This window comes from Scleropages formosus, chromosome 9 (assembly GCF_900964775.1).
Source record: "Scleropages formosus chromosome 9, fSclFor1.1, whole genome shotgun sequence".
Classification (NCBI taxonomy): domain Eukaryota; kingdom Metazoa; phylum Chordata; class Actinopteri; order Osteoglossiformes; family Osteoglossidae; genus Scleropages; species Scleropages formosus.
In genome coordinates this window covers 18,377,054-18,404,172 of record NC_041814.1, presented here as the reverse complement: position 1 = coordinate 18,404,172, position 27,119 = coordinate 18,377,054, and the positions used below count along the sequence as shown (strand labels likewise).

The 27,119-nt window shown below is 41.8% G+C and overlaps 2 protein-coding genes across 5 annotated transcripts; one reads left to right on the top strand and one right to left on the bottom strand.

The window, feature by feature from the left end:
* Positions 1-6,760, top strand: prg4b (proteoglycan 4b). 2 transcript variants are annotated; one of them, XM_018754133.2, is made up of 15 exons: positions 1-163; positions 309-423; positions 827-943; positions 1,169-1,288; positions 1,522-1,590; positions 1,734-1,829; positions 2,346-2,423; positions 2,595-2,894; positions 3,237-4,031; positions 4,291-4,377; positions 4,491-4,627; positions 4,764-4,920; positions 5,001-5,108; positions 5,709-5,831; positions 6,179-6,760. In XM_018754133.2, exons 1-15 carry the CDS (start codon positions 98-100, stop codon positions 6,283-6,285), a joined length of 2,475 nt encoding a protein of 824 aa, XP_018609649.2. In that variant the 5' UTR covers positions 1-97; the 3' UTR covers positions 6,286-6,760. The 2 variants fall into 2 exon arrangements, with proteins under 2 accessions (XP_018609649.2, XP_018609650.2); XM_018754134.2 differs by having other exon boundaries at positions 106-163; positions 332-423.
* On the bottom strand, positions 6,431-27,119 carry tprb (translocated promoter region b, nuclear basket protein). 3 transcript variants are annotated; one of them, XM_018754129.2, is made up of 51 exons: positions 26,931-27,119; positions 25,238-25,342; positions 24,829-24,902; positions 24,185-24,281; positions 23,925-24,028; positions 23,639-23,803; positions 23,435-23,527; positions 23,277-23,357; positions 23,073-23,160; positions 21,190-21,330; positions 20,991-21,085; positions 20,672-20,869; positions 20,472-20,579; positions 20,166-20,395; positions 19,377-19,540; positions 18,979-19,115; positions 18,566-18,714; positions 18,231-18,393; positions 17,518-17,652; positions 17,282-17,422; positions 17,027-17,195; positions 16,364-16,530; positions 16,090-16,242; positions 15,864-15,980; positions 15,455-15,658; positions 15,183-15,370; positions 14,936-15,083; positions 14,688-14,825; positions 14,331-14,462; positions 14,100-14,230; positions 13,794-14,004; positions 13,524-13,670; positions 12,648-12,846; positions 12,103-12,296; positions 11,953-12,026; positions 11,669-11,865; positions 10,875-11,156; positions 10,542-10,693; positions 10,299-10,379; positions 9,994-10,197; positions 9,756-9,878; positions 9,140-9,233; positions 8,838-9,019; positions 8,665-8,727; positions 8,459-8,550; positions 8,248-8,354; positions 7,788-7,886; positions 7,537-7,693; positions 7,106-7,224; positions 6,752-6,844; positions 6,431-6,510 (listed from the first exon to the last, which is right to left on the bottom strand). In XM_018754129.2, exons 1-51 carry the CDS (start codon positions 27,103-27,105, stop codon positions 6,476-6,478), a joined length of 7,095 nt encoding a protein of 2,364 aa, XP_018609645.2. In that variant the 5' UTR covers positions 27,106-27,119; the 3' UTR covers positions 6,431-6,475. The 3 variants fall into 3 exon arrangements, with proteins under 3 accessions (XP_018609645.2, XP_018609647.2, XP_018609648.2); XM_018754131.2 differs by having other exon boundaries at positions 8,459-8,547; XM_018754132.2 differs by having other exon boundaries at positions 12,115-12,296.

Sequence of the window (27,119 nt, the reverse complement as noted above, 5' to 3'; positions counted from 1 at the left end):
CTGTGAGTAACATATGACTGCAACGGGCTGGAGTGTAAACTTGCTGGATTAGCTAATTGGAAAGACCTGCCCTATCAGACATACCCAGCCCTTCCTCATGATATATATAAGTCCAGTTAAGAAGGAAAGAGAATATGTCTTGACAGGAGCTAATGCTGTTAAGGTAAGCAATCTTTCTTATATTCAGTACAATTGTTCGAATTTTATTTTATGTGACCACATTGCTTGTATAGTATTATGAGGTACCAAGGTACCTGGATATGACAAAAGGTGTGATTCTGCTGTAATTCTGCTGTGATTCTTTACAGTACTCTGCATCTACGTTTTGCAGTTTTTTTCATCAGAGGACAGAAATGGTCTGTTCAGGCACACTCTTTTCTGTTGTGCTGCTGGCATGTTTTCTCCCGTTCTGTTCCGGACAAGGTAATGGAACACACTGTTTCACAAAAAAGACACTTCGGCATTTGTAGAGACAAAAAAATCTATAATTTTTTTTTTTTTTTTTTTTTTTTTAAACAAACCAAAGGGCAGCAGTGTTCCAGGAACCTGAGGGACAAAATATAATCAGTGCCGTTTAAGAACATTCCATTCAGAAATTTCTATTTACAAAGTTGCTAATCATTAACAACTGAACTGAAAGATGTTCAGAATTTCAGAAATGTAATACGAAAACATTAACAAATAATAACATATTGTAAAATTAACAGTTTTCTGGTTACTTTAAAAATGACAAAGGGTGCTTCTAAGCAGTTCTTCATTTCATATGTAATTATATACTGTAATCCTAAGCATGCACATTTAAAGAAATGGATTGTTCCCTTACCAGCAAGCTGCACAAATCGATGTGGAGAAACGTATTTTAGGGGCCATGTCTGCCATTGCGATTATGATTGTCTAATTCACGATGAATGCTGCAAGGATTATGAACGGACATGCACCACAAGTAAGGCTTTTACTTTTTCCTTTGTAATGCTTTGATTTTTTGCTTTTATCTTCCATGCTAATAGACCATTACAAAGTTAAGATTTTGGCAAAATTGGATATATGATCAAAACTTTATCGGGGGCAGAACATAGGGTAATATGTTTTTGCAAACAACTTACAGTGAGGGCCTTGCCTGGTAACCTGGAGAAAGGGCAAGAAATGAGAGAAAAGCTCTGTCTTACAGGTGACTCATGTAAAGGACGTTGTGGTGAGACCTTCAAGAGAGGCAGGCAGTGTAACTGTGATCCTGAATGCACTCGGTACAACCAGTGCTGTCCTGATTATGAAGCACACTGTGGAAAAGGTAACTCTTGCTTCTCAGCTACAAGATCATCTAAAGTTACTTCTGGTGTAAAGCGAATTGATCTTCACATGTTCATCAGTGTGCAGTGTCTTAGATCATGAAAACAATGACACAAAATTACATAGAATATTTACAATGCAAGAAGCATTATCTTCTTTGCAAAAAAGTGTATTTAATATTGACAGAACCAAGATCCCCATGTTTCATGCTAAACAGTATTTTTCACAATACAGTGACGACCACAAGAGCACCAGCTACAACAATTCCAACATATAAGAACCCAAAGAAGGACAAGCCAACAGGTCTGCTAACCTTACATGTAAATGAGAAAAGGTTTCTGTAATCTGATTTTAAAAGGATTTTTCAGTGTAAAAAAGATTTTGAAAGGATGTATAATGCTGACATAGTTAAAAAAAAGTGTTTTGTATTTACTTGTTATCTTTAGAACCTCCAAAGAAAATACCTACAGAGAAGCCAGCAATGAAGGGTCCAGTACACACCAAGGGGCCCCAGCCTGAGGAGACCGACAGCAGAGATCAAGGTATCAGAGTCCATACTGCCACAAATAAGTGCACGCAGCAACAGTCAAAAACAACAGTTTTAATACTAATACATCACTGGTTCAGAAGTGATTGATTTCACGGTAGGCACTGCTAAAATCAAAATTTTCCTACGATGCTAGATGCTTACATTCTACTGTGCAAGGGAAACAGAAATGAATAATTTAATAATGAGTGAAATTTCTGGCCAAGCTAAGCTGTAAGGGTACCGCTGGGTGGGGTTGAGTGAGTTGGTGTTCTTACAGCTCATCACGCCACTCCACCCATCCTACGAACCGTCTACAAATGCGAGTCTGGTCCTCACCGCTCTCTTGGGGGCGGGGGTTTCTCGCTGCAGCTGCTCTAGTCTTGACGAGTCACTGAATCAGAGTTGAGAAAAGATGTGAGCAGGGTGATCAAAACCACCATCAGCTTGTATTACCATTTCAGACTGGTTGCTGTCACTTGAAACAGGTTGCAGTATTTCTGAGAAAAAACATATTTTCCCACCTTTTCAGATTTCTCTGTGGATGGGTTTATTATGACCACCCACTTTCCGCCAGCAAACCAGCAGGAACTCCAAGAGCAAGGAGATGGTTAGTATGGTCTTGTAAGAGAAAGGATTCATATTATGAAGATTGTATTACTACATTCATTAACAACCTGCCATGTTTTTATTAGTCATTATTCTGCATGGTCTTTGATAAAAAAAAATTGATGATCATTAATTGTGATTCCCTTGCGATTCTTATGATAACATCTTACAGAGGCCATAGATAATGTGACACCTGAAGTCCTTGGGCAACTTGCTGAAGTTTACAGTTCTGGGCCCACAATCAGCCTGGACAACATGAGTGGGAATGAACCCTTACAGACTGACCTGCCCGAAGATGCGTCACCCCAGGAAAGCATAAGCCCAAGCTTCAACACTCCAGCCAGTGAGACAGAAGAAGAAGTTATGGAGCAGATGGAAATACCTCTTTTAAGAAATCAGAGCTTCAACGACACTGGCAATGGTCAGGTCTCAGCTGTCTTTTCAGCCAGTGGATCTCCCACTCAGATATCAGGTAATGTGGTCCGGGTAAATCACTGTGAAAACCTTCTTGAAGAAGTGAGAAGAAATGGTGATGTTTGTCCTATATATTTGATAACTTAAAAATAGTGTGGAAATTCCATTACAAAGCTTTGGAAATATACTTTTTGACAAAACTATATTCTATTTTGACAGACTCATTTTAACATGGAACCTTACTTACTAAAAGGTTTCAGAAATGCTTTGCTTTATGATAATTAAATTATTAGATTAAGGCAGTGAAACTTCATATATTAGTACAAAGGTCACAGTTTTCCAAGGTCTTTGGCATCCCTGCATTCTGACATTATGTTTGTCATTACCTCTGTTATGACAGCGACTACTCCAAATAGATTCTATAGTCATGATCTTCAAGAACAAGGTGTTGCTGAGCCAGCAAACTCTGATATAAAATTAACTGCTGAGGGTGAAGCTTCCTCCCTTAATTCAAAGCCCACAGGACAGACACCCCAGGGATTAGAAGAAGTAACTCCTCTTTCTCAGGAAGACTCCCCAAGCTCCACAAAGTCTACCATGCAAGACCTCCCATCTTCAAAGCCCTCCAAAGAGGGAGTAGCTTCAGAAAATCAAATTTCAGAGAAGCTTCATGTACCTGAAGCTCCTCTGACCACTGCAGTTACAGACAAGCCAAAAGCCAAGTGTACTGGAGAAAGAACACCATCACCTCGCTTGGCTTCAAACAATTCAGCTCTTACAGATTCCCCAGAGTCCATGTCTACAGACCACAGCAAATGGTCCCCCACTCCTGACCAGTCCTCAGCACTTGGAGGCCCCTCCCCTAGCACAGTGCTAAATGGAGCCAAGGATGATGTCTGTGACACTTCCAGTGATACCTCCCCAACTGTAGCCACTGGAAAAGAGGTGCTCTCTCCCAGGACAGACGCTTATGCAATGTTTGAGGCTGGTGATATCACCAGCACTGCTTTCCCACAGCCCACAACACCGGGCCTGGTCCCTGAACCTACAGTCATGGCTCCTCAGGATAAAGCAGAATCACGGATGCCACTGTCTAGGGTCACCACTACAGCCCCCATATCCAAGCCTGTTCAACCGGTACAAACAGATGATACCAATGCCATGTCAACAGCCAACCCCCCTGAATACCTTGCAGGTAGAGCTTTTCTTCTTTTAGCTCCATTTTTTCATCTGTGTATCACGGAAATATTGAGAAAAACTTTTCTCCTAATATTTCCCTCAGTGCAGCCATAAAGATTTCTCAGGTGTGAGAATGTATTTGAAATAATACATATTATTATAAATAATTAGTATTATTTGTGTACTGTACACACAAAAATCTTTTTGCCTAATTAAAACACACTGACACAACATAATGAATGATTATAAAACATTTTTTTTCCTACTTTGCCTAGATGATAACAACGACACCAACCTCTGCAGTGGCCGACCCATCAATGGGCTGACAACTCTACGTAATGGAACAATAGTTGTTTTTCGAGGTGCGTGACCCCCAAAGGAGTTATTGTGTTCAGACGCTGTCCCTGGCTGAACTAGAAATATGAAAAGACAATGCAGGATTTATGTAGCTGTTTTTACCTTCTTCTGTTACCAGGTCACTACTTCTGGATGCTAGATGCCAACAGGGTACCAGGTCCTGCACGTGGCATCACAGAAGTATGGGGCATCCCCTCACCCATAGATACTGTCTTTACTCGCTGCAATTGCCAGCACAAGACGTACTTCTTCAAGGTACTTATGAAGTTCACTATGTATGAAAGAATCAATAAAGCATAAAACTCATAGAGGTTCTGCTACTACAAGGTATAATACAGATGGAATATTTTCTGGTCTTTCATGAAATATTAACGGTTTATGTGCCTGACAGGGTTATAGGTACTGGAGGTTTGAAAATGACGTGATGGATCCTGGTTACCCCAAAACCATCTCAGATGGCTTCAGCAGACTGTCTGGAAGAATCACTGCTGCCCTGTCGGTACCCCAAAACTCCAGGAGGCCCGAATCGGTGTTCTTCTTCAAAAGAGGTGACCCCACCTTAATGCTTATCACTTTAAACTGTACTCTATTCTTACTCAATACTTGACCCATTGTGGCTTATTTGTAGGTGGGCTCATGCAAAGATATTCGTACCAGCATGGGACCAGCCCAAACTGTGGCAAGAAAACAAAATACATGGTCGTCACTGCGAGGAACAGAAAAGCCAGACAAGCAGGTAGTGACAGAGAAGTCTATTCTTTTTTGTATATAAGCTAAATGTATGATATAGTTATGTCTTTACTACAGGAGTATTCAACTCTGAGACTGGTGAACCTCTGCATTCACTGGAATTGGTTGCAGCTGAGCTCTTAATTTGGCATTAGAGCTGTTTTAGTTGCACAATTCAGACCTTACTAAGCTAAACATGAAAAAAAGGTTTTAATATGCTTTTATCACACATGAAAACTGAGGTTGCCTCAGCCTGATTTGTTCGAGGTGCTCTAGCGCAATGGCAAATTCATTTGAATCTGTCCTGATTAACCATTTAACTTAACATTTGAAGAGATAAGGATGCTTACACATTATGTACAACAGCAGCTTTTTGTTTCAAATTGGTCAGTGACCAATTCATTCTACTATTTAATGAACATATTCTAAGAGGTGGTGTTTACGAATGTTAAAATATCTTTTGAATTACCACGTAAAAATTAAGAAAAAACTAGCCATATTTTCTATCCTACTCTGTAAAACAATCACTACACTACAAAAATTGTTGCTTACAATATATTTTCTGTGCACCACAGAACTTATTTGCCTATTCTTTTGCTTTCAACAGAAGATGGTCTCCATAAAGAAATAAAAATCACATGGAAGGGGTTCCCTTCCTTTGTGACATCTGCCATTTCCATACCCACTCCGATGATGACAGAAGGATATGACTATTATGTCTTTTCAAGGAGTAAGTATTGTGAATAGTCTGTTTGGCTGAAGAACAGTTATTCATTGATGTTGGTAGACTTCTTGGACCACACTGACTGGGTGTGATTTAGAGACTGGCAGACGCTGGTCACAGGAAGTCAAATCCCACAGGGAAATCCAGCTGTCTAGTCATTCTGTCACTACAGAAACACTGCACTGAACCTCCAGCTGTGACGTGACAGGAAAACTGCAAATTGTTTAAGTTTATAATCAGGGTTTTAACATTAATAAGGAAGTTAGTCTAAAGCAGGTGTTTCATTGTAGCCTCAAGACATTTGTGTGAGATGCTGCAAGTTAATTTCAGATTCACTACTTTCTCTTCTCTAGCCAAATACTACAACATCAAGATTGACGGAGACACACCGGCCTTGGCTTCTCCGGTGACTGCAGCCTCCCAGCAGAACTCCGCTAAGAGCTTTTTCAAGTGCCCTTAGCCAAAATATGACTGGACACACTTAAAAGGTTTCCAAAATTTATTCATAAAAACACTGAAGGGATTACTCAAACACATCTAAGTACAAACACAAAAACAAAGCAAAAGCACAAATTATTTGGATTCCCATACATCAGGAGCTCTATTGGGAGTCTTGGAACACAGCACTGCTGCGATACATATTTGATACTTCATCGGGCAAATCGGCCTCTTACTCCCATCACACCTGCAAAATGAAGACACTGATGTAATACAAATCTTAAGTTTTAAAACATCCCTTCCTCATAAAATATTAGATCAGGACAATATTTTACTAATCCCTACAGGGAAATTCTCAAAAAAATATTAGAAGTATTTCTGACATTGACACATTACTTGTTTGTGTAGCTTTGGGACAATTTCTATTCTTTGAAGTGCCATGTTTTGAATAAATGAACTCTGAGCTTGAGGCAAGCAGCCTGCCTCACCTCTTCGGACATCCTTGCCCCTTTGCTCTCTCCAGCGCTGTAGCTGCCGGCCAGAGTTTGGCCTCCAGGGTTTCGGCTGGCTGCTGCTCGTCTCTGCAGGGTCAGAAGTTTAGTTATGAAATTACAGAGCAGTGCAGCTGTAGTCAGGTCTCCACTACAAGTGAGCTTTATACAGACTTCAGAACCAAAGCCCAAAACTCAGTACTGATTTTAAAAAAAGACTTTTACAAAAACCTTGTAAACATTAAGCCTTTTCGACAAAAACTCCAAATCATTTAATAAAGGACAAGAATAAGTAGTTGTTAGTAATGAATCCAGGGTGCAAATGAATGCACCCTGAAGAACTCAGCCAACCTGCAGAGCTAGAGGAGGGCTCCTGGCTAGTGGAACTCAGGCTTTCCGTATCAGATGGTTGGGCCAGAACTTCTGTATCATCCTGGCTTTCTGGTTCAAGAGAGGATTCTGCCCTGCTTCTGTACAAGAGAAATTCATGCACTAAACAATTCCTTCAAATTTCATTGCTATACCTTCTAAACCCAGTCAGCTCAGAATGAATTTTGGAATACTACAGCACAAAAAGAGTGAGAAGCATCTCAATTCTTTTGCAAAGCACTTATACAATACCAAATCAAAAACTCATAGCTGTGTTTTCTTCAGTCATGAATTGAAATGGCCCTGACACAGCTTAGTGGGATCAAATAATTTGACAGATTCTTCATAGGTACAATTTAACAAAAAAACAGGGAAACAGAATGAAGAAAGGACATGGTGAGTTGATGACATACCCATCCCCTTCTGCCTCCATAAACACCTCTTCTGTGTCATCACCCAGACTAGGCTCTTCCTGAGCACCCTGTGTGGCTGAGGATGTGGTTGCCATGGGAACTGACTGGGAGGCATTCTCTGATCCATCTGAGGTATTGGTCTCTGTGAAAACGGTAACTGAAGGAAACAACCCATAAGCTGTGTTTTACTAGAGAGTCACAGAACATTTAATACAGTTTAAAGAGAAATGGGAATGTGTCAAAGATCTCACCTGGAGCAGCAACCTGCAGAGGTGTTGTGGGAACGCTACGTCCTCCAGAATCATCTTCATGGCCTGAAAGGAACTGAGGACTTTCATACATTCCCAGACCTACAGAACAAGAATAACCACCAATTTGTTTATCTACTGCCTAAAATCTACTAGTGATATTTATTCCATATCAAGTATAAACTATGTAATTCACAATGCAAATGAGAAACTCAAAACCCAGTACAATGCACTCTATACAATATGTAATTACACATTACTCTAAAATTTTCATAAATTGTATACTATTTGTGCTTGCAATACAAAAACACTTCAAGGCCATTTGCTTGGTATCTAATGAATTGTGAAGCTGCAATTATTTCTTTGAGCCATTTTTTAGATTCAAGAGTTAATCAAAAATATAGTTTTAAAAAAATAAACCATAAGTATCTTACTCTATGCTAACTGACAGGATATGAAATACCTCCTTGTGAAGCTAGCTGTCCCAGGTCTGAATGGGAAGAAGTGGCTTGGCCCATTTCATCAGATGCCCCAAATCGGAATCTTGGAACTCCAGCCACCTGTGGAGAGCTGGTAAACAAAAACCATTTCAAAACACAAAGCAGACACAAAAACCTGGTCATAACACCTCAAAGTACAACACAAAAATTGATACAGCCTGTTAAATTACTCACTGGACAGCTTCAGCAAACCCATCGCTGCGATGTGGCACTACTAGTATGGGTGTGCTGGGGACCATCCTGTCATCGTCATCAAAGAACTGCTGCTATGGGTCAAGGAGAAGACTTTTTACACACACAGACTAAGAGAAGAGACATGGCACATGTTCCACCTGCAATGACATGAGCAGTCAGGTAGGATAGAGGCAACCGGTACTAACCGAGTTGCTGGCAGGGGCTACGTGAAGTCCTCGACCCGTGGACTGACGGCGGACTGGAATACGCTGAACAGGAAGAAATACTGGTATTCGCTTAAAGAATAAGGGTACAACCTATATACAGTACAGTACAGCTGGAGTAGTAAAAAAAAAAAAAAAAAAAAAAAATCCAGCACCTGTGTAGGGGGTCCAAGCTCCTGGCCAGGGAGGATGCTGAGGCGAGGTGGAAGTGGGTGTGCAGGTCTCCGTGGTGACTGTGGTGGGCGGGGTACCTGGCGGTCAGTAGAACTAGTGCTTGGCTGCTGGTCCCGGGCTGGTTCAGTGGTGAAAGCCTCCATGGTGCTACTGCTACCCTCTCCTGAACATTGCCACACAATACAATGTATCTGAACTTTCCTTAAAACCCTTCTATACCATCTATAAAATTAGAATCAATTCAGCAGCCAGAAGTACATTCAAAAACAGGTGGAAAAGTTACCGCTAGACATCTGGAAATCAGCTGGCCTTTGGATGGAGTCAGATGCCCCCATGCTCTCATCATTTTCAGTGCCTGGGTCAGTTGTTTCACCTCCCTATAAGGTGGGAAAAAAAGTGCATTATGGGTACTATGAATAAGGAGCTTTCACTAGCTCAGCTGTTTACAATCCTGGTTTAGGCAACTCCCTTTAATATGTGGTTTTTGTTCAAGCCGACATTGTAGTTAGCCTTAACGGAGCCATTTACTGAATGAATGAATTTGGATCATGTTAAGTAGGACTTTGGTGAATACATAGGCCACTTTTAAGCTTTCATACATCTCACATTTAACTTACCCTTTCTTACTAAATGATTTGCAATTACCTATTTACACTGTAGAAATTTATCAGATTTTAGGGTAAATACTTTGCTCTAAGGAAATGCAGTAGTTCTAGCTCCACTTTGACCACTGAATATTCATATTATTAGCCAGTGTCCTTAACCACTGCGGTACCTACATTGCAAAATTCATGCACAGCACCAACTAGGTAGCACAAATAAGTTTTATTCTCCAGTCAGCTACCCCTAAAGAAAATACTCTAAAGAACATGAGTGACAGTGGGTAGGACCCAGCTTACCTCCATGTAATCTCCTTCATAAGGCTCATCACATTCTCCACTGCCACTTCCCTCATTGCTCTCGTCACCCATCCCAGTACCATCATCTTCATCCCCTTCATCATCCTGTTCCTCATCATAATCCTGCAAAAATAGGTAATCACCACATCAAAAAGGATTACTAATTTTAAGAGGTTATACAAGGAGGCCTCACAGGCTCTTAATGGTATCTTACACAAACCCCAAAATATCGATATACCTGCTCTTCCTCATCTTCCTCTTCCTCATCTGTCTCACTGTCTGACGCTATGACGATAACATCATGCTGAGGTTCCTCCAGGGGGTCCTGGGAGATGAGCTGACTCTCCGGGAGCTGGGCTGTCAACTGGTCCACAGGGACAGCCTGGACTGTGCCCTCATCCTCCACATCCTCCAATATGGGGTATTCCTCCTCTGTGGGTACCTGCAGAGAGGAGACAAAGAGGTTCGCAGGACTATGTGCTTGTTCAAACAGTATGAAATGGCCATCCTGCTGGGGGGGGGGGGTCACCAAATAAGACCTACCTGTCCTGCATCAGCTGGCTCCTGATTCTCTGTAGGAACCTCTACCTCTGTTTCAGTGCTGTCTTCAGCCAAAACTTCTTCCTGGAGAGCAAAGAAAGGTACCCATTAGACTTATAACACTAAATGGCTAATCTTAAAGTAATGCAGTGTGGAGAGCTCTGCATGGGCCAAGATGTGCTGTGTAGGCTTAGCTTGGAGTAAACATCTCAACAACAGTCCAGGGACCTGAGGTGTGGTTCTAACCTCTGGGCCTAGTCTCTGAACAATGCGCAGCTTCTTCGGAATGGGTGGCTCCACAGGCTCCTCCTGCCTGGTTTCAGTGCTGTCAGCAGCAGCAGCCTCCTGCTCCTCCTCACGAGGTCTCTTGGGAACTGAGCTGCTTGCTGTGGCTGAAACTGCAGTATGCACCAGATGCATTATAGACAGATGTACAGCAATATATGGGCTGCAAAAACATTTAAATGTTGTAGTACATGACTTCATTTTATAGAAATAAAACTGACAGAATATTTTGTTTAGTTTAACAACAGTTCTCAGTGATCTCTTTCACCACACAAAGATAATCCAGAACCCCACCTGTTCCAAAGACTGCTGTGGAGGTGGAAGGCCTCTCAACTAGGTTGCCAGGCACTGCCTCTAGTGAGGGTGTTGGGGCTGGCTCTTGACTGGCAGAATCCACAGGAGGCACACTCTGCTGAGTGGGCTGGACAAAAGCTGTTGCCTGTGTCTGCTGCACACTCAGGATGGGCTGGGGCAGGGCAGGCTGCACATTGGGGCTGGTGGAGCGCACTGAGCCGCTGGCACTGCCAAACACCGTTACATGTTCTACTGGGCCCTCTGAGGACGGCGTGGCCTGGGCTGAAATGCAAAACAGAATGTGACCTCTTTCATCCTGTTGTTCATGAATGAACACCACCCTGTCCTGTGCAGGGTTTGCAATACTTCAGAGCCTATCCCAAAGGCACAAGGTGGATAGCAGGATAAACAACTGAACACCAGTACATCACAGGATAGCAACACACACAATCACATTTTATGGGCAACTCAGTGTCACCAGTTAATTTGAAATGTTTGAAAGTGGGAGGAAACCACAGCACCTAGAAGAAACCCAGACAATGAGAGAGAGAACAGGCAAACGCCACAAAGATCCAGCTGGATCCAAACCCAAATCTGAACCTACAGCCAGTTGGGAGGCACCAGTACTACCCAACTGTGCTGCCCTGTTTTACATTATGTTCTAGGAAAGACTAAAATACAATACTTCTATAGTAGTTCCCAAAAGACAACATCCTAAAAATACAGTAGAGATGGGAGGGTATCCAGTACACAACACACTGATAGCTTTCATGCACACAGGTTCATACACTCACCGTCTTGAGTTTCCACTTGTGTCGTGGGCATGACAGTGGCTGTAGGAGTGGGCGTGGGAACAGTAGCTGGTGTAATCATGGGCCGAATGCTAGCCCTGGGGGTAGCCTTGTTTGAGGGAATGGCTGGGGCCTTACTGGGGGTCGCTGCAAGGGGTGTGGGCTTTATGTTGGCAGTTGGAGGCTCTGAAACACTTGTGCTATTCAGGAAAAAAATACATTTTAACCATCAGGTTATACAATTTCAAGCAGAACAAAAAATGTGTCCTCCCTACCCAACATCTTACCTTCCTCTATCAGTTGCTGGGGTGGTCTTAAGAGAGATCTGCCTCTGGTCAGTTGGTCTCTGCTGCTCCTGGGGCTTGAAGGAATAAAAGCGTTATAAAGCAAAAAGGAGACTCAGTAAACAATTAACAAAAGCCAGTGCTCCGGGATACCTTGCTTTGTACCTCCTGGGGCTCATCCCGCTGCTCGCCGTGCCTCTCCTGCTGTTCACGCAAGTCGCGCAGCTCACGCTCCTGCCGAGAGAGACGACCCTCATACTGAGACTTCAGTGCACCCAGGCGCACTTCTAGCTCCTCCCGCTGCAACTTCAATTCTTCCACCTCCCTTGACAGCTGCTCCTTGGCACCTATGTAACACATACAGAGGACTCACCACGTTAGGGGCATCAGGGTTTACATAAAGCAGCACTGTTATGCTTTTCCTGCATGCAATTTAGTTTCAACAATGTCAATGAAAAACATTTATGAAGCCAAAATATCACCATCGTTATTTTTCATATGACCCCCATAACATCCATTACCTACCATCACAACATTAAAAAGATGCAAGAATTGAGAAATGTGGTCATGAATCACTCACTCAACAGTAGAAGCAAGACACTAATTGTATATCTTAGTAGCATAGTACAGAAAAATTTGTTAGTGAAAAACCAACATTAAAGAAAATGGAGTAAGATATCTTGGGGTATTATACTTACCTACAAGCTGGCTGATCTTCTGCTTAGCTCCCACAAAAACCTTCTTGGTCTTTTCCTCTTTGTCAGCCATCTGCTGCCGCAGCTGCTCCTCCTGAGCAGACTTCTCCTGCAACTCCTGACGGAGCCGGGTAATTTCTGGTTGCAGCTTGGTCACCTGCTCTTGGAAGCTCCTGGCTTCTGTCTCATGTTCTTCTACAGACTTCTCACACACAAACAAAACTGGGTTACACCTCAGGCACCACAATGTAGAGCTCTGCTTGGTGCCTCATTTTGAAACTGGTACTGAAACCCTTTGTGAATGCAAACTTTTTCTGAATATCACCATGTTACAACGGAAAGAAGAGTCAGAGGAGGCAACTTTTTTCCCCCGAGTCAGAAAAGGTTGTCAAGTTTTAGTGATCACATGCTCGCTGTAGCCTCACCTACTTATTCTTAGCTGACAGTGAAACCTGCTGTGGTCTACTGCTACTGCAGCCTGTCTGCTTCAAGGTTTGACAAGATTTGAACTTATAACACATCAGTACAACAATGGTGTTTAGAGAGGTGTCTTTTTGCACTTGTAGCCTTCCGGTTACCTTTAACAAGTTTGGTCATTCTACCAATGACTTCCTTAATAAGTTATTTTAATATGAATAAACATTTCCCCAGAATAGCTTAACCGAGAAAATGAAAACGTATTCAGACAAACACGCTTAATGCAAACTATGTCTGAAATAGCATGCAGAAATGTGCGAAATGTTACTTGTAAATGTTTTAATTTTTCTCGTTAAATGAGCTAAGTGACGAAAAATCAAGACAATTTTGGACATCTTAAAACATAAAATGCTTATGAAATGACAAAATGTGCATAGCAGAACTAGAGTAAGTCTGGCTCACCTTCTGCAGAGCCTCAACTTGCTCTTCCAGCTCCTTGACCTTAGTTTCTGCTTGGCTGAGTTCATCCTTCAGGCTCTGGATGTCCTGGGCAGATTCCTTTCCAGCCTGATGTACCAGTCCACGCTGGGTAGGAGCTTCAGCAACCAACTATTTAAAGTATCAAAGTAAAATGGTGTTTTTAAATTTGTACGTTCTGATCACAAACACAAACGCCAAAAAAGAAACCTGGAGAAGTTTGTGGCAAAACAAAGCAGAAAGTTGAATTCTTACTTGGTCATACCGCCCTTTGAGCTCCTCATACTGGGTTTTGTAACGGCGCCCGATCTTCTTGACCTGCATTATTGTCTTTGCTTTCTCCTGCATGTCCAGCTCTTTGGCATCCAGCTGCTTTTTCAGGTTGTCCCTTTCTGTGGTCACCTTACCCAAGTTCTCACGCAAGTTTTGCACCTGGCTCTGCATTGTAGTTATGGTTGCATTGCTCCTATAAACAGGAGAAGGCAGTTACTACAAGTTACCACTAACAGCTTTCAGTTGTGCACAACAAAATTCTGAAAAATTGCAAGATGGGCAAATGACCTGGAGATCTCAGTCTTCAGTCTGCCTGTCTCCTCTGTCAGCTGCTGTATACGCTTTAGGTGTGCTTCTTTTTCAGTGTGGAGCTTCTTGTACTCCTCTGGATCAGTGTCCTTCTGCTGGCTCACCAAGTGCTACAAGAACATTTAATAAAAAAAACCCATGCCTTCATCATGCGCTATAAAGTTGACAAGTGAAGGTGGGGCGGGGAGGGAAATTTAAGCAAGCAGTGACCTGTGTCCGAGCTTTCCAGCGTTTGATATCCTCCTCCAGAAGCTTTTTCTCACACTGTAGCATGCCGCTCTTCTCACTGAGCTCTGCGTTGGACTCCTGCAGGGGAAGGATATCTGCTTCCAGTTTCTGTACCTGTGAACCCATTTACCAGTAAAGAATTAGGAACAGAACACAACAACTTAAACATCACATTTAACAGCTGAAAATATTTCTAAATGCAAAAATCTGATAAGCCAGGTAAAGATCAGGTATAAGTGTTATATATAACATATTTTAAAAGACACAAATACAAAAGCTGAACAGGGCTGAAAAATCATAAGACACTGCATTGTGTCTAATCCACACACCACCACCTGCCTTGGCCTGGGTCTGCTGCAGCTCTTGTTCAAGTTTCTCCTTCTCTTCCCTGAGCATCTTATTAGTTTCCACCAGCACATTCATGGTATCCGTCTTCTTCATCAGCTCCTCATGCTGTGCCAAGGTTTTTGCAGTCACCTGCCATTCAAGTAAGTACACAAACTTAATGAGCACTTTTCATGCCAGCTAAGTCAGATTATTTCTAGGCTTCGTGACTAAATTCAAAGGTACTCTTCAAGTTACCTCACCTGCAATTTTCCACGCTCTGCATTCAGTGTATCCTGCAGCTCTTTCAACTCTCTTTCCAGGTGTTCCACCCTCTGTCTATGACGGAGATTCTCCACCTGTGCAACCTCAAACCTTGTCTCAGCTATCTCCTTCTCTCGACGTACAAACCTACACCCCACGATAGCTCACGGTAAGATTGTATCTTTAAACGCATTCACAAGGTTAAACTGAAAAACAACAATCCAGGAGAGGCACCACGAAAGTCACCTCAGAATCTCCAGAAGCTGATCCTGGGACTTGCCCTCTTCAGTCAGTGAAATGTCAAGCTGGCTCCCTTGGGCTGCTTGCTGAACAGATGCCATTATCTTATTACTCATGGTCTCCATCTGCTCATGGAGCAGGGTGTTCTGTTTCTGTAGGTCTTCTGCACGAGACATCAACTGTGACACCTCCTCCTGGGAATGGGAGCGAAATAGTAAGGTTGTTTAGAAAGAACATATTGCAAAGAGCAGGTAATCTTCCAAGACTGGACCAGTAACCTTCAAGATCTTCTCCTGCTCCTCCCAGGATACACGAGCCTCCAGGAGCTGTGCACTAGTCCTCTGAGCTCTCTCTTCCAGCTGGTGGCGCAGCTGGGATGCCTGCTGAACCTGGCTCTTGGCAGCCTGGAGAGCCTCCACATCAGCAGCATGGAGCATCATTTCCCGCTCATACTTGTTTTGAGCCTCTGCAGCAAGTTTGGCCTGCATGAAGAAGCACCATTTTGACTATCACCCCAAAATACAGAACTCTAAACCTATCTGCACTTTGATAAATCACCCAAACAATCTCTTCATCATGAAACTGGTAGGTAGGTGTACAAGTACTTCATTTCCATATTTCAATGCCAAGGGTTTAGGGTAGCAGCTGTATAGACAGTTCTGTCAATAAATCTGTCCCCATTCATACCTGCTGCTGGCTATCCTCAAGAGCCTGCTGTTGTTGGGCTTTTGCCAAGACAGCCCTCTGTAGGGCATCTTGAAGCTCTGTCTGGAGGGTGCTCATATTTTTCCTCATTTCATTCATCTAAAACAAAGATGGATATGAAAACATGGTTCTGGGCAATTTCAAAGTTTTGAAAAGCTACAGTATTTTAAGTACACTTCCAAGCAAAATGGTCTGAGAGCCTACATACCTTCTCCTCTACATTAGCAAAAGCTTGGTCCTTCTCTTCTTGGAGCTTCTGCTTTTCCTTCTCTGCCTCTGCCAGTTTAGTCTCCAGCTCCTTGCGGTATTCCTCCGACCGCTTAAGACTATTCTCAATGGCAGATCTTGCTTGTTCAGTTACCTTTCAAAAACAGCAAGAAAGATGTTCAATCCATGCTACCTTAGATATGGCTTAGACTTAGAAGGCAACGTCTCAGTGATATAAATGGGCACCTTCCCATTGTATAAACTGCTGTCTTTACCTGTTTCTCCTTCTCAAGAGATTCCTCCACACTGAGGGCCATGGCCTTATACTGCTCCATGCTACTAGTAGTGGTCTTCAGACGCTGCTCCAGATCTTCAGCATGGTCCTGGGCTTGCCTGAGGCACCGCCGAAGCTCATCCACATCCTGGTCAGATACACTTGGACCTGTAGGCATAAGAGTCAGCAATTTTTAAAGTGTATAACTACAAATTATGTCACTTTTACACTTAGGATTTTGTTGTAGTTTAACACAGATGTCCAAAAACCAGAGAAATGATGCACATTAATACTGACAAACACAAAAATGCAGCCACGTACTGGGTTTTAGGGGCTGTTCACACAGCCAGCAGTTCTGAAGACTCATACTCTTCCACATCAAACAACTTGCTGCTCTTATGTTCCCCAAAAATTATGAAATAAATGTACATCTAATGCCAGTCCGAGAAAGGACTAAGGAAGGAGTTTCAACTTACAGTGGCTCCTGGGAGCCCAAGCTTTGATTTTTAAATTAAAGCAAGTCCTCCACCACCACAGAAAAAGGCAGAAATGTTTTATAATGGAAGACAAGCAAGTTTGAAACCAAACTTTCAATAAACCTTAAAAAAAAAAAAAAAAATTACACGAAACCTGCAAATTCATTCACGTATTCCATGGTGCTCACCTCCAATGCTTTGGGTGTGTGATGGCGAGGAGACCAGCTGACTTTCTGCTCTGTTGACTTGCTGTCGCAGAGCACTGACCTCTAGTTCTGCAGTTCTCAACAGCTCCTTGGTTCTCTGATGCAAGGAAATCTGGACCTCCAATTGCTTCTTAGCATCTATCAGCTGCAGCTGTAAGAATCACAAAATTATTTTTGTAGTAAGTAGGTTAAAGAAAGACTTCACTATATTGCATAACGGAGAAATAGAATACTGACATCATGATTGCGGCCCAGCAGGTGCCTCTGCTCAACCTCTTGCTCCAACTTTTTCTGTAGCTGGGTGATCTCACGCTCCTGTTTCTCAATCTGGTTGTTGAGGCGTTGCCTAGTCTCTGTCTCTGATCTTTCTAGGGCCACCTTTGACAAGACCATGAAGGTTAAAAATAAATAAATAAATAAATAAATAATAATAAAAAAATCACCAGAAAAAGACTGAATTCAATTACATTCACCTGGATAGACTTAAGGTTTGACAAAAGTAGATTTTGTCCACGTTGCTCAGCCAAGATTGATTCCTTCTCTTGCATAAGTCGGGACTCAACCACCTTCAGCATGTCTCGTTCTTTTCTGAGGTTCTCATAACGAGTCTGGGGGAAACAGTCTGCCTTAAAAGTTTGGCTGTGTGCCCATTACTCAGTCATATATATGCATGCTACAAAACATTGCATCCCTCCTTTAAAAAGCATGGAGAAAAAGAATCAGAAGATTAGCCCCTTTATAAAGGGACATTCATCTACATCACAGGTTCTTAACCTTAAGTCCATGGGCCTCTTGGGGTTTGTGTAAGAGTTATTTTGAAAATAAAAAATTTTTTTAAGAAAGACACCTTCCATCCAATTTCAATAACCGTTTGTCCAGAGCAGGGATACGGTGAACTGGAGTCTATCCCAGAAGTATCAGACCTGTCCATCATAGGGTACCTACACATGCGCACACTGACTGGGAAAATTTAATCACCAATTCACCTGAACTGCACATTTCCAAACTGTGGGAGGAAACCCATGCATACAGCAAGAGAACATGCAAACTACCATGCTGCCCAAAAGAAACACATTAACATGTTTAAAATATAGAACTATGTATTAAACTCTATAATGTCAAACTGCTCAAAGAACTCATCTTATTTTGAATATCATTCGTGTATAGTCTGGCCCAAGACACGCACCTCAGCCAAGGCTAGCTTCTCCTTGGCCTCCTTCAAGTCCTCGGTCAAAGTGTGAATGGCTTGCTGGTGCTTTTGACTGGTGGTGCTCATCTTCTGGTTGGTGTCCCGCAATGATGCTATCTCGCGGCGGTACCCATCCACGTTCTCCTGAAGCATCTCATATCTATATTAGACACAAAAGAAATTAACACTGCTGTTAAGAATTCAAAGTTTCTTACAACTATGTACAATGAGAGTTTAAATATTCAGTACTTTAAAAAATAGGATGTTATCATACAATTAGGGACATAAAGCTATTTTATCAAAGCTTTTAACAACAAGTAGAGAAGACCTACCGCTTGGAGGCAAATTCAAGCTGAGTTGATATCTTGGCGTTCTGAGAACGAAGTTCAGACACCTGTTCCTGTAGCTTTTCATTTTGGGAGCTGATAATTTTGTCACTCTCAACTCTCTCTTTCTTGTAAGTATTGAATGCTTCCTGCAACTGAAAGAGCAAAGAAATATTAATACGGAGTAACTGTCTTGTACTAAAAGAAATCCAACAAAGACTATGACTTTACGACCGATACCGAAATAACTCAACCGTAAGAAAAACAAAAACACTAACTAGTTCTACATTTGTTATACTGTCTCTACTAGTCAAAACATAACCACACATGTTCCAGAAAAGATTTTGTTTATACCAGTCACCATTTGCCCAGATTTTCCACACAATCAAAGTATATCCATGGGACATCAACAGGCTCACCTGTTTCAGAGCAGCCTTGGCCTCAGTAGCTTCAGCAGACTCAGCAATAGCTGCCTGTAAGGGAGTGGCCATAGTGGGAGTGACTGCTGGTGAACGACGTGGTGTGGAGGTAAAAGAGAGCTCCTCAGGGGTCCCACCTAAGAAAATCCAGTCACCTTAAGATCAGTTTTATTTTCAGAAAGGTTTACACATAAGCTAGAAGTCAGAAAAAGCAGTGACTTTAAATAACAGATGTACAGAAACAGATTACAGCATGTCTAGTATGGATTCTCCAAACAAAACCAGGAGACTTTGGGGTACATTATGCTCCCTGCTTAAGTAATTGATTCCTGCATTATAAAGATTAAGCTCAAATGTTTCAGGTGCACATCAGACAGAGTGAGGGACGGCTTGCTCACCGTGTGCTGGAAAGCTAACACCGGTAGTCTGTGCCAGCAGGATGCGGTACATATCCCTCTGTTTCACAATAGACTCAACCAGTTGCATCTGGTGATTGCGCTGCTCACGCAGCTGCTCCACCTCATGCTGTGCCTTGTGTAAGGTCTGCTCCAGCTCTGTTGTTCTACAGGAGAATATTGACCACACGCATGCGGATCAGACAGGTGTATGACGTAGCCCATCAAGGCAATGGCTTTAATAAAACCGTATACTCCAACCAACCCGTCAGTAAACTCCATCTGTTTTAAGGTCAAATATAGACAGCCAAGCGGCTTTAGAAGACATGAAAAGCAGCCCGTTTCTATAACACTCCAGGGAATGATAAACAACCTTTGCGTAAGTTCTGGACAGAATAAACAAATTCTCAGACTGAAAGGATAAATTTATTCTGTCCAGAATACTGTCTATTCTGTATGTAATTATGTATGTAAGTTTTTATTGAACAACTCAAAATTTGTGCCTTGCTCAGGGTACTACAGCAGAGGCCTTAGAGACTGAGGGTTCTGCACAATATCTTAGCTGTTCCTAGGACTGTACTCTTTTGGACAGAGACTTCAGATGTTCCTGGAATCTGCTGGAGCCACTCTCCCAGTTTGGAGGTCACAGCCCCAAGTGCTCCTATTGCCACTTGCACCGCTCCAGACTTCACCATCCACATCATGCATGCATGTACGTGCGTGTGCGCGCGCGCACGTGCGCACACACACACACACACACACACACACACTTTAAAGTCCATCAGAAGGTACCTGGAAGATGTAGCTTCCATCTCCTCTTCCTCTCTTGCCGCTCCCAGTTCTCTCAGGGCTGCCAGGAGGCGCTGGTTTTGCTGCTGAAGCTCCTCCACACTACGGAAAGTGACTAGCCGTTGAGAGATTACCTCTGATGTGCTACTGATGTCAGTAGAGCTGACGTCCTCATCATCATGGACAACATGATTCCCACGGGCTTCCTCCAGCTCAACCAGCAGGACACGAATCTGGAGTGAGAGATTTATCATTTCTGTAATGTGGCAAGGCTACTCAGTGATGTTTTTAGTTATTAAAACATCTTACCTGCTGAGACATGTCCGTAAGCTGCTGATCAAGCCTCTGGTTATCCCTTTCCAAGACAGAGGAGTGCTTATTGGCCTCATCAGTCTCCTTCTGTAAGCGATGGATTTCCTGAAACATCAAGTATACCTGTTATTCAAAGTACCTACATGTATACATCTAACACCATACAGGGCACAATTCTTTCAAATATAAGTTCTTACCTTGGTAGCTTGCTCTAACCTGGCTGACAGGCTGGCCACAGACTTTTGCAGACGCTCGTATTCTTCCCGCTGGCGCTTCAAGAGTGGTGCCTTAGCTTCCACCTCTTTGACTATGTCATCCAAGTATTTGTTTACTCTTTTGTTCTCTAGTCGCTCCAGCTGCAGTTGATCCTGGGCCTCCACATAAGCACTGTACAGCTAATGGTATAAGGGCACAAGAATCAAGTTGCATGAATGAATGACCTTTACGTTCTCTGCCAGCTACCAGAGACACCACACACAATATCCTACAGATTACAGAGTTAAGGACACAACCTACCTCTGTTAGTTTCATGCCTGGTTTGACCATCTTTGATACAACTGCTGCAGTTGGAGACATGGTAGTCACATGTTCTTCTGCATGTGTACCAACTCCTAAATGGAAGGGAGGAGAACTCATTAAATACTTGCCACTTTCATGATATTTTTGATAGGTACATAAAATGTTTTTCAAGCAAAATGTTACCTAACAGCATTACCTCTATGCTTAGAATCAGACAGAAGCTCATTGGCATTTTCCAGCTCTTTCTCCATGGACTGAATCTTTTCCCTTAGTTCAGCTTCCATCTTATCCTTGGATGCCTCAGTTTCCTGCAACCGAGCCTCTATGGCTTTGTTAGCTACAAAGTAAAAACAGTCAGTACATAGCACACCACAAAATCAGATGCTATAGGTATATTTCTGTCTTAAACTGTGTTTCAGTTAATTTAATCAAAGATCAACCAAACTAGAATAGAGTTTTAAAACAAACATGACTAAATTTCTTAGTTTGACCTTTACCTAACTATCCTAAAACTGGATACATGATTTCAACGATATTATAAACTTAACGCAGAAAAGATAACATTAATGCCTCACAGTGATGGGTTTTCTCTTAGTATTCTAATCTTTTTCTACAACCCAAACATGCGTTTCAGATGACAATTACCTGTGGAGTGTGCGTGTATGTGTGTGTGCGTGTGTGTGTGAGAAAGAGAGAAATGGTTACATTGCTTTATTGTACAGATCAGTAAATAGCAGAGCATTTAACATACAGAATTAAGTCTATTTGGACAATGAAGTAAATTACTGTTTGCTACATTCTACTAAACATCCATGTACACATTAGAAAAAACCTACTGCAGTGCTTGAAAGTTTGTGAACCATTTAGAATTCTCTCAATTTCTGCATAAATGAGCTAAAACAGATGTACACACAAGGCCTAAAACTAAAGGGAACCAATTAAACAAGAGACATATTTGTTCATTTATTAAAATGATCCAATGTTATATACAGTATATCTATATGTAGGCAAAGTATGTAAACCTCTGGGGTCATCAGTTCATTTGAAGGTGAAAAAGTCAGGTGTTTCAATCTATAGGATGACAAACAGGTGTGAGTGGGGGAGGACCTGCTTTATTTAAAGAACAGAAATCTGGGGATTCACTATCAAGGTCTGACCTTCACAACACAGGTCTGTGGAAGTGTAACATGACTTGAATAAAGGAGATTTCTGAGAATTTCAGAGTTGGTGATGCTTACCAGGCTGGAAAAGGCTGCAGAACTATTTCTAAAGAATTTGAAATCCAGCAATCCACTCTTGGGCAAATCATGTACAAATGAAGGAAATTCAGCACCACTGTTACTCTCCCTAGGAGTGATCGATCAACAAAGATCACACCGAGAGCAAAGTGTATAATGGCCTGGAAGGTCGGGGGGAGGAGTAACATCTAAGGAACTAAAAGTCTCTCTTGCATTGGCTAATGTCAGTGTTCATGAGTCCATCAACAATGAACAACAATGGTTAGCATGGCAGGTTGGCAAGGACAAAACCACTACTCTCCAGAAAGAACATTGTTGCCTGTCTACAGTTTGCTAAAGACTATACGGAAAAGCCAGAAGGCTACTGGAAGAATGTTCTGTGGAGATATGAGACCAAAATAGGACTTTCTGGCTTGAATCAGAAGTGTTGTGCTTGGTGGTAGACAAACACTGCATTCCAGCATAAGAACCTTATCCCACCTGTGAAACATGGTGGTGGCAGTATCATGGTTGGGGAATGCTAAAATTCCTCCAAGCTAATATGCACGACTGACCAAGTTACCAGAAATGTTTAGTTGCAGTTATTACTGCACAACAGGGTCACGCCAGTTATTGAAAGCAAAGGTTCACATACCTTTGTTACACAAATGTTACACTGAATCATTCTTCTCAATGATTAACTTAACTTTGTTTTTGTCTCATTTATTTAATTGTGTTCTTAGTTTTAGGACTTGCATGAAAATCTGATCATGTTTCAGGTCATATTTATGCAGAAATAGAGAAAATTCTAAAGGGTTCACAAACTTTCAAGCACCACTGTAGAGCACAGAAGTGAACCTACCATCACCTGCCTCCTTTAACAGCTTATGAAGCTCTTTCACTGCTTGGCTTAACTCCTCACTCTTTGCATCAGAATCTGCTGCTGCACCCTACAAGAACATAAAAATAATATACAGTAACACATGACAACTTTTACTGGCCATAGTACCTGACTTTACATTTCAAATTTTCAGGGCGCATACACTAACACTTAAATAAAACTTACCTTGTACAAATTGGAGAGCTTAATGTGGGCATTCAATTCATTACGGAACTTCTCCTCCATACTAGTACGTTGCTCTTTCTCCTAATAAAATTCAATAAAATGCATTACTAAATAAAAACTCAGAAAACCACCATCATAACTTCATCCTAGTTGCCTACCTCTCTTAGTTTACTCATAAGGTCTTCTGCCTGTTTCTGAAAGTTTTCGTTAGATGCCTTCAGTGAAACCACTTGCTCTTCAAGTCTTTTAACCTACAAAGAAAAAACAAACCAGTATTGACTAAGAAAAGCCACACCATATCCAAACACTTTCTAAATGCACTGAAACATAAGACCCTCTGCAATACTGAACACCACACTTACCTCATCCTCTTTATTTTCCAGGTTCCATTTAAGCTCAAGGATCTCATTGCCTTTATCACGAGACAGCGAGAGCAATTCCTCACTTTTGGCCTTCAACTCTGCATTCATCCAAGTGGTTTGGCTCTGGAGAAGCTCCTTCTCCTGCTCCATTCTCTTTTCTCTGTACTAAATGAAAAACACACCCAGGCTTTTCAGTGAGGACCATGGGAATCCATGGATGAAACATGACAGCTGGAGCCCAATACCCAGATCTTCAGACATCACAAGATGGTCTAGTCAACCTTACCTTAATAGAAACCTCTAATTCCTGAAGTTTGTCAACTTTCAACTGAAGAGCCATCTTTTCTGCATTGGTCTCTGCAAATCTGTCACTCAGCCGCTTCAAGTCCTCTACAAATTTTAATTTACAAACACGTAAGAAACTTGGTCTCAATTAAAATACAAGCCCTTTATACCAAGGGTTGAACATTAAGTCATACTTTCCATTTAAAAAACATTAGTACAACAGACTAAGGTCAGTGTGGAAATTACCACAGACATGCGTACCATTAAAATGTTCCACTTCCTGATGCCTTTTCTCAAGAGTCCGGACCAACTCTTGTTTTTCTGATTCAAGTTCAGATTTTGTCTTGAAAAACTGAGCCTAAATAAGACAGACAGACCAAAAAAGCATTTAGTCTCAACTTTACCTAAGCTGAACTTCATCCTTTGATATTTACAAATTTAGGAGACTATTCTCTAAAGCCACACGCAATTAACAGTAAACAAAAACACATGTCAAAGTATAAGGTGTTTTTAATAGAGATATGTAATTGCTAAACTTTGTCTGATATTCATGTTTTTGTTGCCACATATTACTGAAGTTTGCCTATAGAACTGAGTCAGACACGACATAGAAAGATGACTGTTGCAGATGGTGTGATGCAAATTGAATGAGATAAAGAAAGGGAAAAAAGCAACTTTTAGGAGATCAGGAAGGAAGTGTGTTTGAAAGATTACTTTAGAGACACATCCTGAATGCTGAAAGGGATTCAGCAGTTCTAATGGACAAAGAAAAGAATTGATTTTGGGCCTCTTGTGAACAATACCACCACGGAGCCACAGGTGGAGGAGTGTAGCAGATGCAACCATGAGGTAACTGGACTTTTAAGCTGTGAAACTTCAAAACACATATCAGACAGTCTGTTCACCTCTTGTAATGATATTTTCTCTTGCAGTGTTTCACATTGTGCCTCCTTTTCCTTCAGACTCTTCATATCATCATCTGCAAAGACAAATCATTTTGATTTTAGCCCACTGATCAGTTTGCTGGAGTAGGAAACAATGAGAGTCAGCTGAAGTAACACTGAATCAGCTACTGTAAAGATCGCTGGCAGTGTAGTGGTTAGAGCTGCTGCCTTTGGACACAAAGGTCGCAGGTTCAAACCCCACCTCCAGCTGTAGTACCCTTGAGCAAGGTACTTACCCTAAAATTGCTCCAGTAAAATTACCAAGAAGATATACATGGCTAAACAGTTGTAAGTACCTTAACATTTGTATGTCACTTTGAACAAAAGCATCAGCAAAATGAATAAATGTAAATCAGATGGTGTCACTTACTAAGCTTTGTGAGCTCTTGCTGGAGCTTATGATTCTGCTGAGTCTGCAACATCAGCTGCTCCCGCTGCTGTGCCAGACGCTGCTCAGCCTCAAAATACTGTTGTTCTGGGGAAGAAAAAAAAAAAACAAAAAACAATTTGGGTGGTTAAAATGTGGGTTTTCTCTGATTGCCTCTGACAGTCAGAAGTTTTTCATTTTTCAGATAAACTTATGACTCTACATTGACTATTGTGTGTGTGTTCTATATTGCTCTGCTGCATGCACAGCCATAAACCCTATGTAACCCTGTCCCCACAAACATATTGGATATCCTTAAATTAAAAACAATTACAACAAAGTTATACCACATTGTAATTACCTGCACACACAAAACATGCAAAGATCAATATAAACATAAATACCTATAAATGGCTATTGTGTGCCCAATGTTTGTATAAGTTTCCACCCACAATCTAAAAACAGGTTTTTTTGGGTAAACTGGTGACTGTAAACTGTCATTCTTTTATGAGACACAATCTGTTACATTGCCCTGCTGCAAAAATGTGTGAATAATTGTAGGGAGTTTAGTGTGGTGTATACAGCACTGTAACTCTCTTTGGGTAAAAGTATCACCTAAACACTATATAATAACCATTTACATTTCCATCCTTATAGAACCATTGCTATAGTCTTATACAGAAGTGAAGAGCTGGAGCTTTTAATAATTGTATGCTGCTCTGGAGAAGTGTTTGCTAAATGAATCCAAGGAACAGCTGGTAGTGTGGGTTAGAGATGCTGCCTTTGGACCCAAAGAACACAGGTCTGAATCTCACCTTTGCTGTAGTACCACTGAGAAAGGTCCTTACCCTAAATTACTTCAATAAAAATTGCCCAGCTGTACAAATGGCTAAATAATTGTAAATATCTTAATATTGTAAGTCAGCTAGAAGAATAAACATAATGTAAGTGATTAATAAATGTCTTCCATTGCTTAGCTGTTAGGAACTGTGCAGAAATCCAGATTTGGTCCTCGTATTACGTATATTATATGCACAAAGAACCGCCTTTACAATAATAATTGCAACATTCAAATGAGTCTACATAACTCAAATGGGCAGTGTATGAGTGTATTACACACAGAGCCCTAAAAAATAAATATAAACAGTGAGTGGATGCAACAAATTGCTGAGGCCGGGCCGCACATTCTACATTCAGGCAGGTGAACAGCAAGTGGCGTAGTGGTTAAGGCTCATATCCTGAACGTCTCAGGTTCGAAGACTGTCCAACTCTGGCCCTTCGGAGCAATCAATGCCTTTACACGACTTTCTGTTTCTTCCACTAGAACACCCTGCTGTAAACGAAGCAAACACTACAAATCTCTGAGGTTTTTCTCACAATAACCCCCCCCCCGTCATCATCGTCGTCGTGGGGCGAGAACTAACACCGAAGGCTTCAATTAGCTAAATGCTATTGCTAATTTACAGTTAGTAAAAGGACAAGGAGCTCGTTAATCAATTAGCGATATATCTGGGGCACGACATTAAATGAAAAAACAACAGAAATAAACATACTTTAAAGGGATCTGCAGATTTAACAACTACAAATAATTCAGAGCAGCAATATACAGTGAGTCAGTGTAGGTTAGCGTGCATCGCAGTTGGCCGGTGAACAACTACGCAGTCTTAGAAAGGCGCTTTTTCCCGCCCGAACTCACCACTGTCCACTTTGAACCGTTCATGTTGGGCCTTTAGGAAGTCCACGTCAGCCTGGTGCTCACTGAAAACCCTCTCAAGTTTCGTTTGGACGGCTTTGGGGAGCTTAGAAATTTCGCTGCGTTCCAGCAACTGCTGCATGACGGCCGCCATCTTCCCCCTGCGCTCTGCAGGCATTAAGCGACACCGCC

Bases quoted from the DNA above. Each gene is read 5' to 3' on its own strand.
- prg4b (XM_018754133.2), top strand. From the start codon at position 98: ATGATATATATAAGTCCAGTTAAGAAGGAAAGAGAATATGTCTTGACA. The intron at 5,109-5,708 runs GTAGTGACAGAG...TGCTTTCAACAG, and splicing joins CAGAAAAGCCAGACAAGCAG to AAGATGGTCTCCATAAAGAA. The intron at 5,832-6,178 runs GTAAGTATTGTG...TCTCTTCTCTAG, and splicing joins CTATTATGTCTTTTCAAGGA to CCAAATACTACAACATCAAG.
- tprb (XM_018754129.2), bottom strand. From the start codon at position 27,105: ATGCCTGCAGAGCGCAGGGGGAAGATGGCGGCCGTCATGCAGCAGTTG. The intron at 20,870-20,990 runs GTAGGTTGTGTC...TTATACCATTAG, and splicing joins CAGGCATGAAACTAACAGAG to CTGTACAGTGCTTATGTGGA. The intron at 6,845-7,105 runs GTTGGCTGAGTT...CTGACCCTGCAG, and splicing joins GCCCTCCTCTAGCTCTGCAG to AGACGAGCAGCAGCCAGCCG.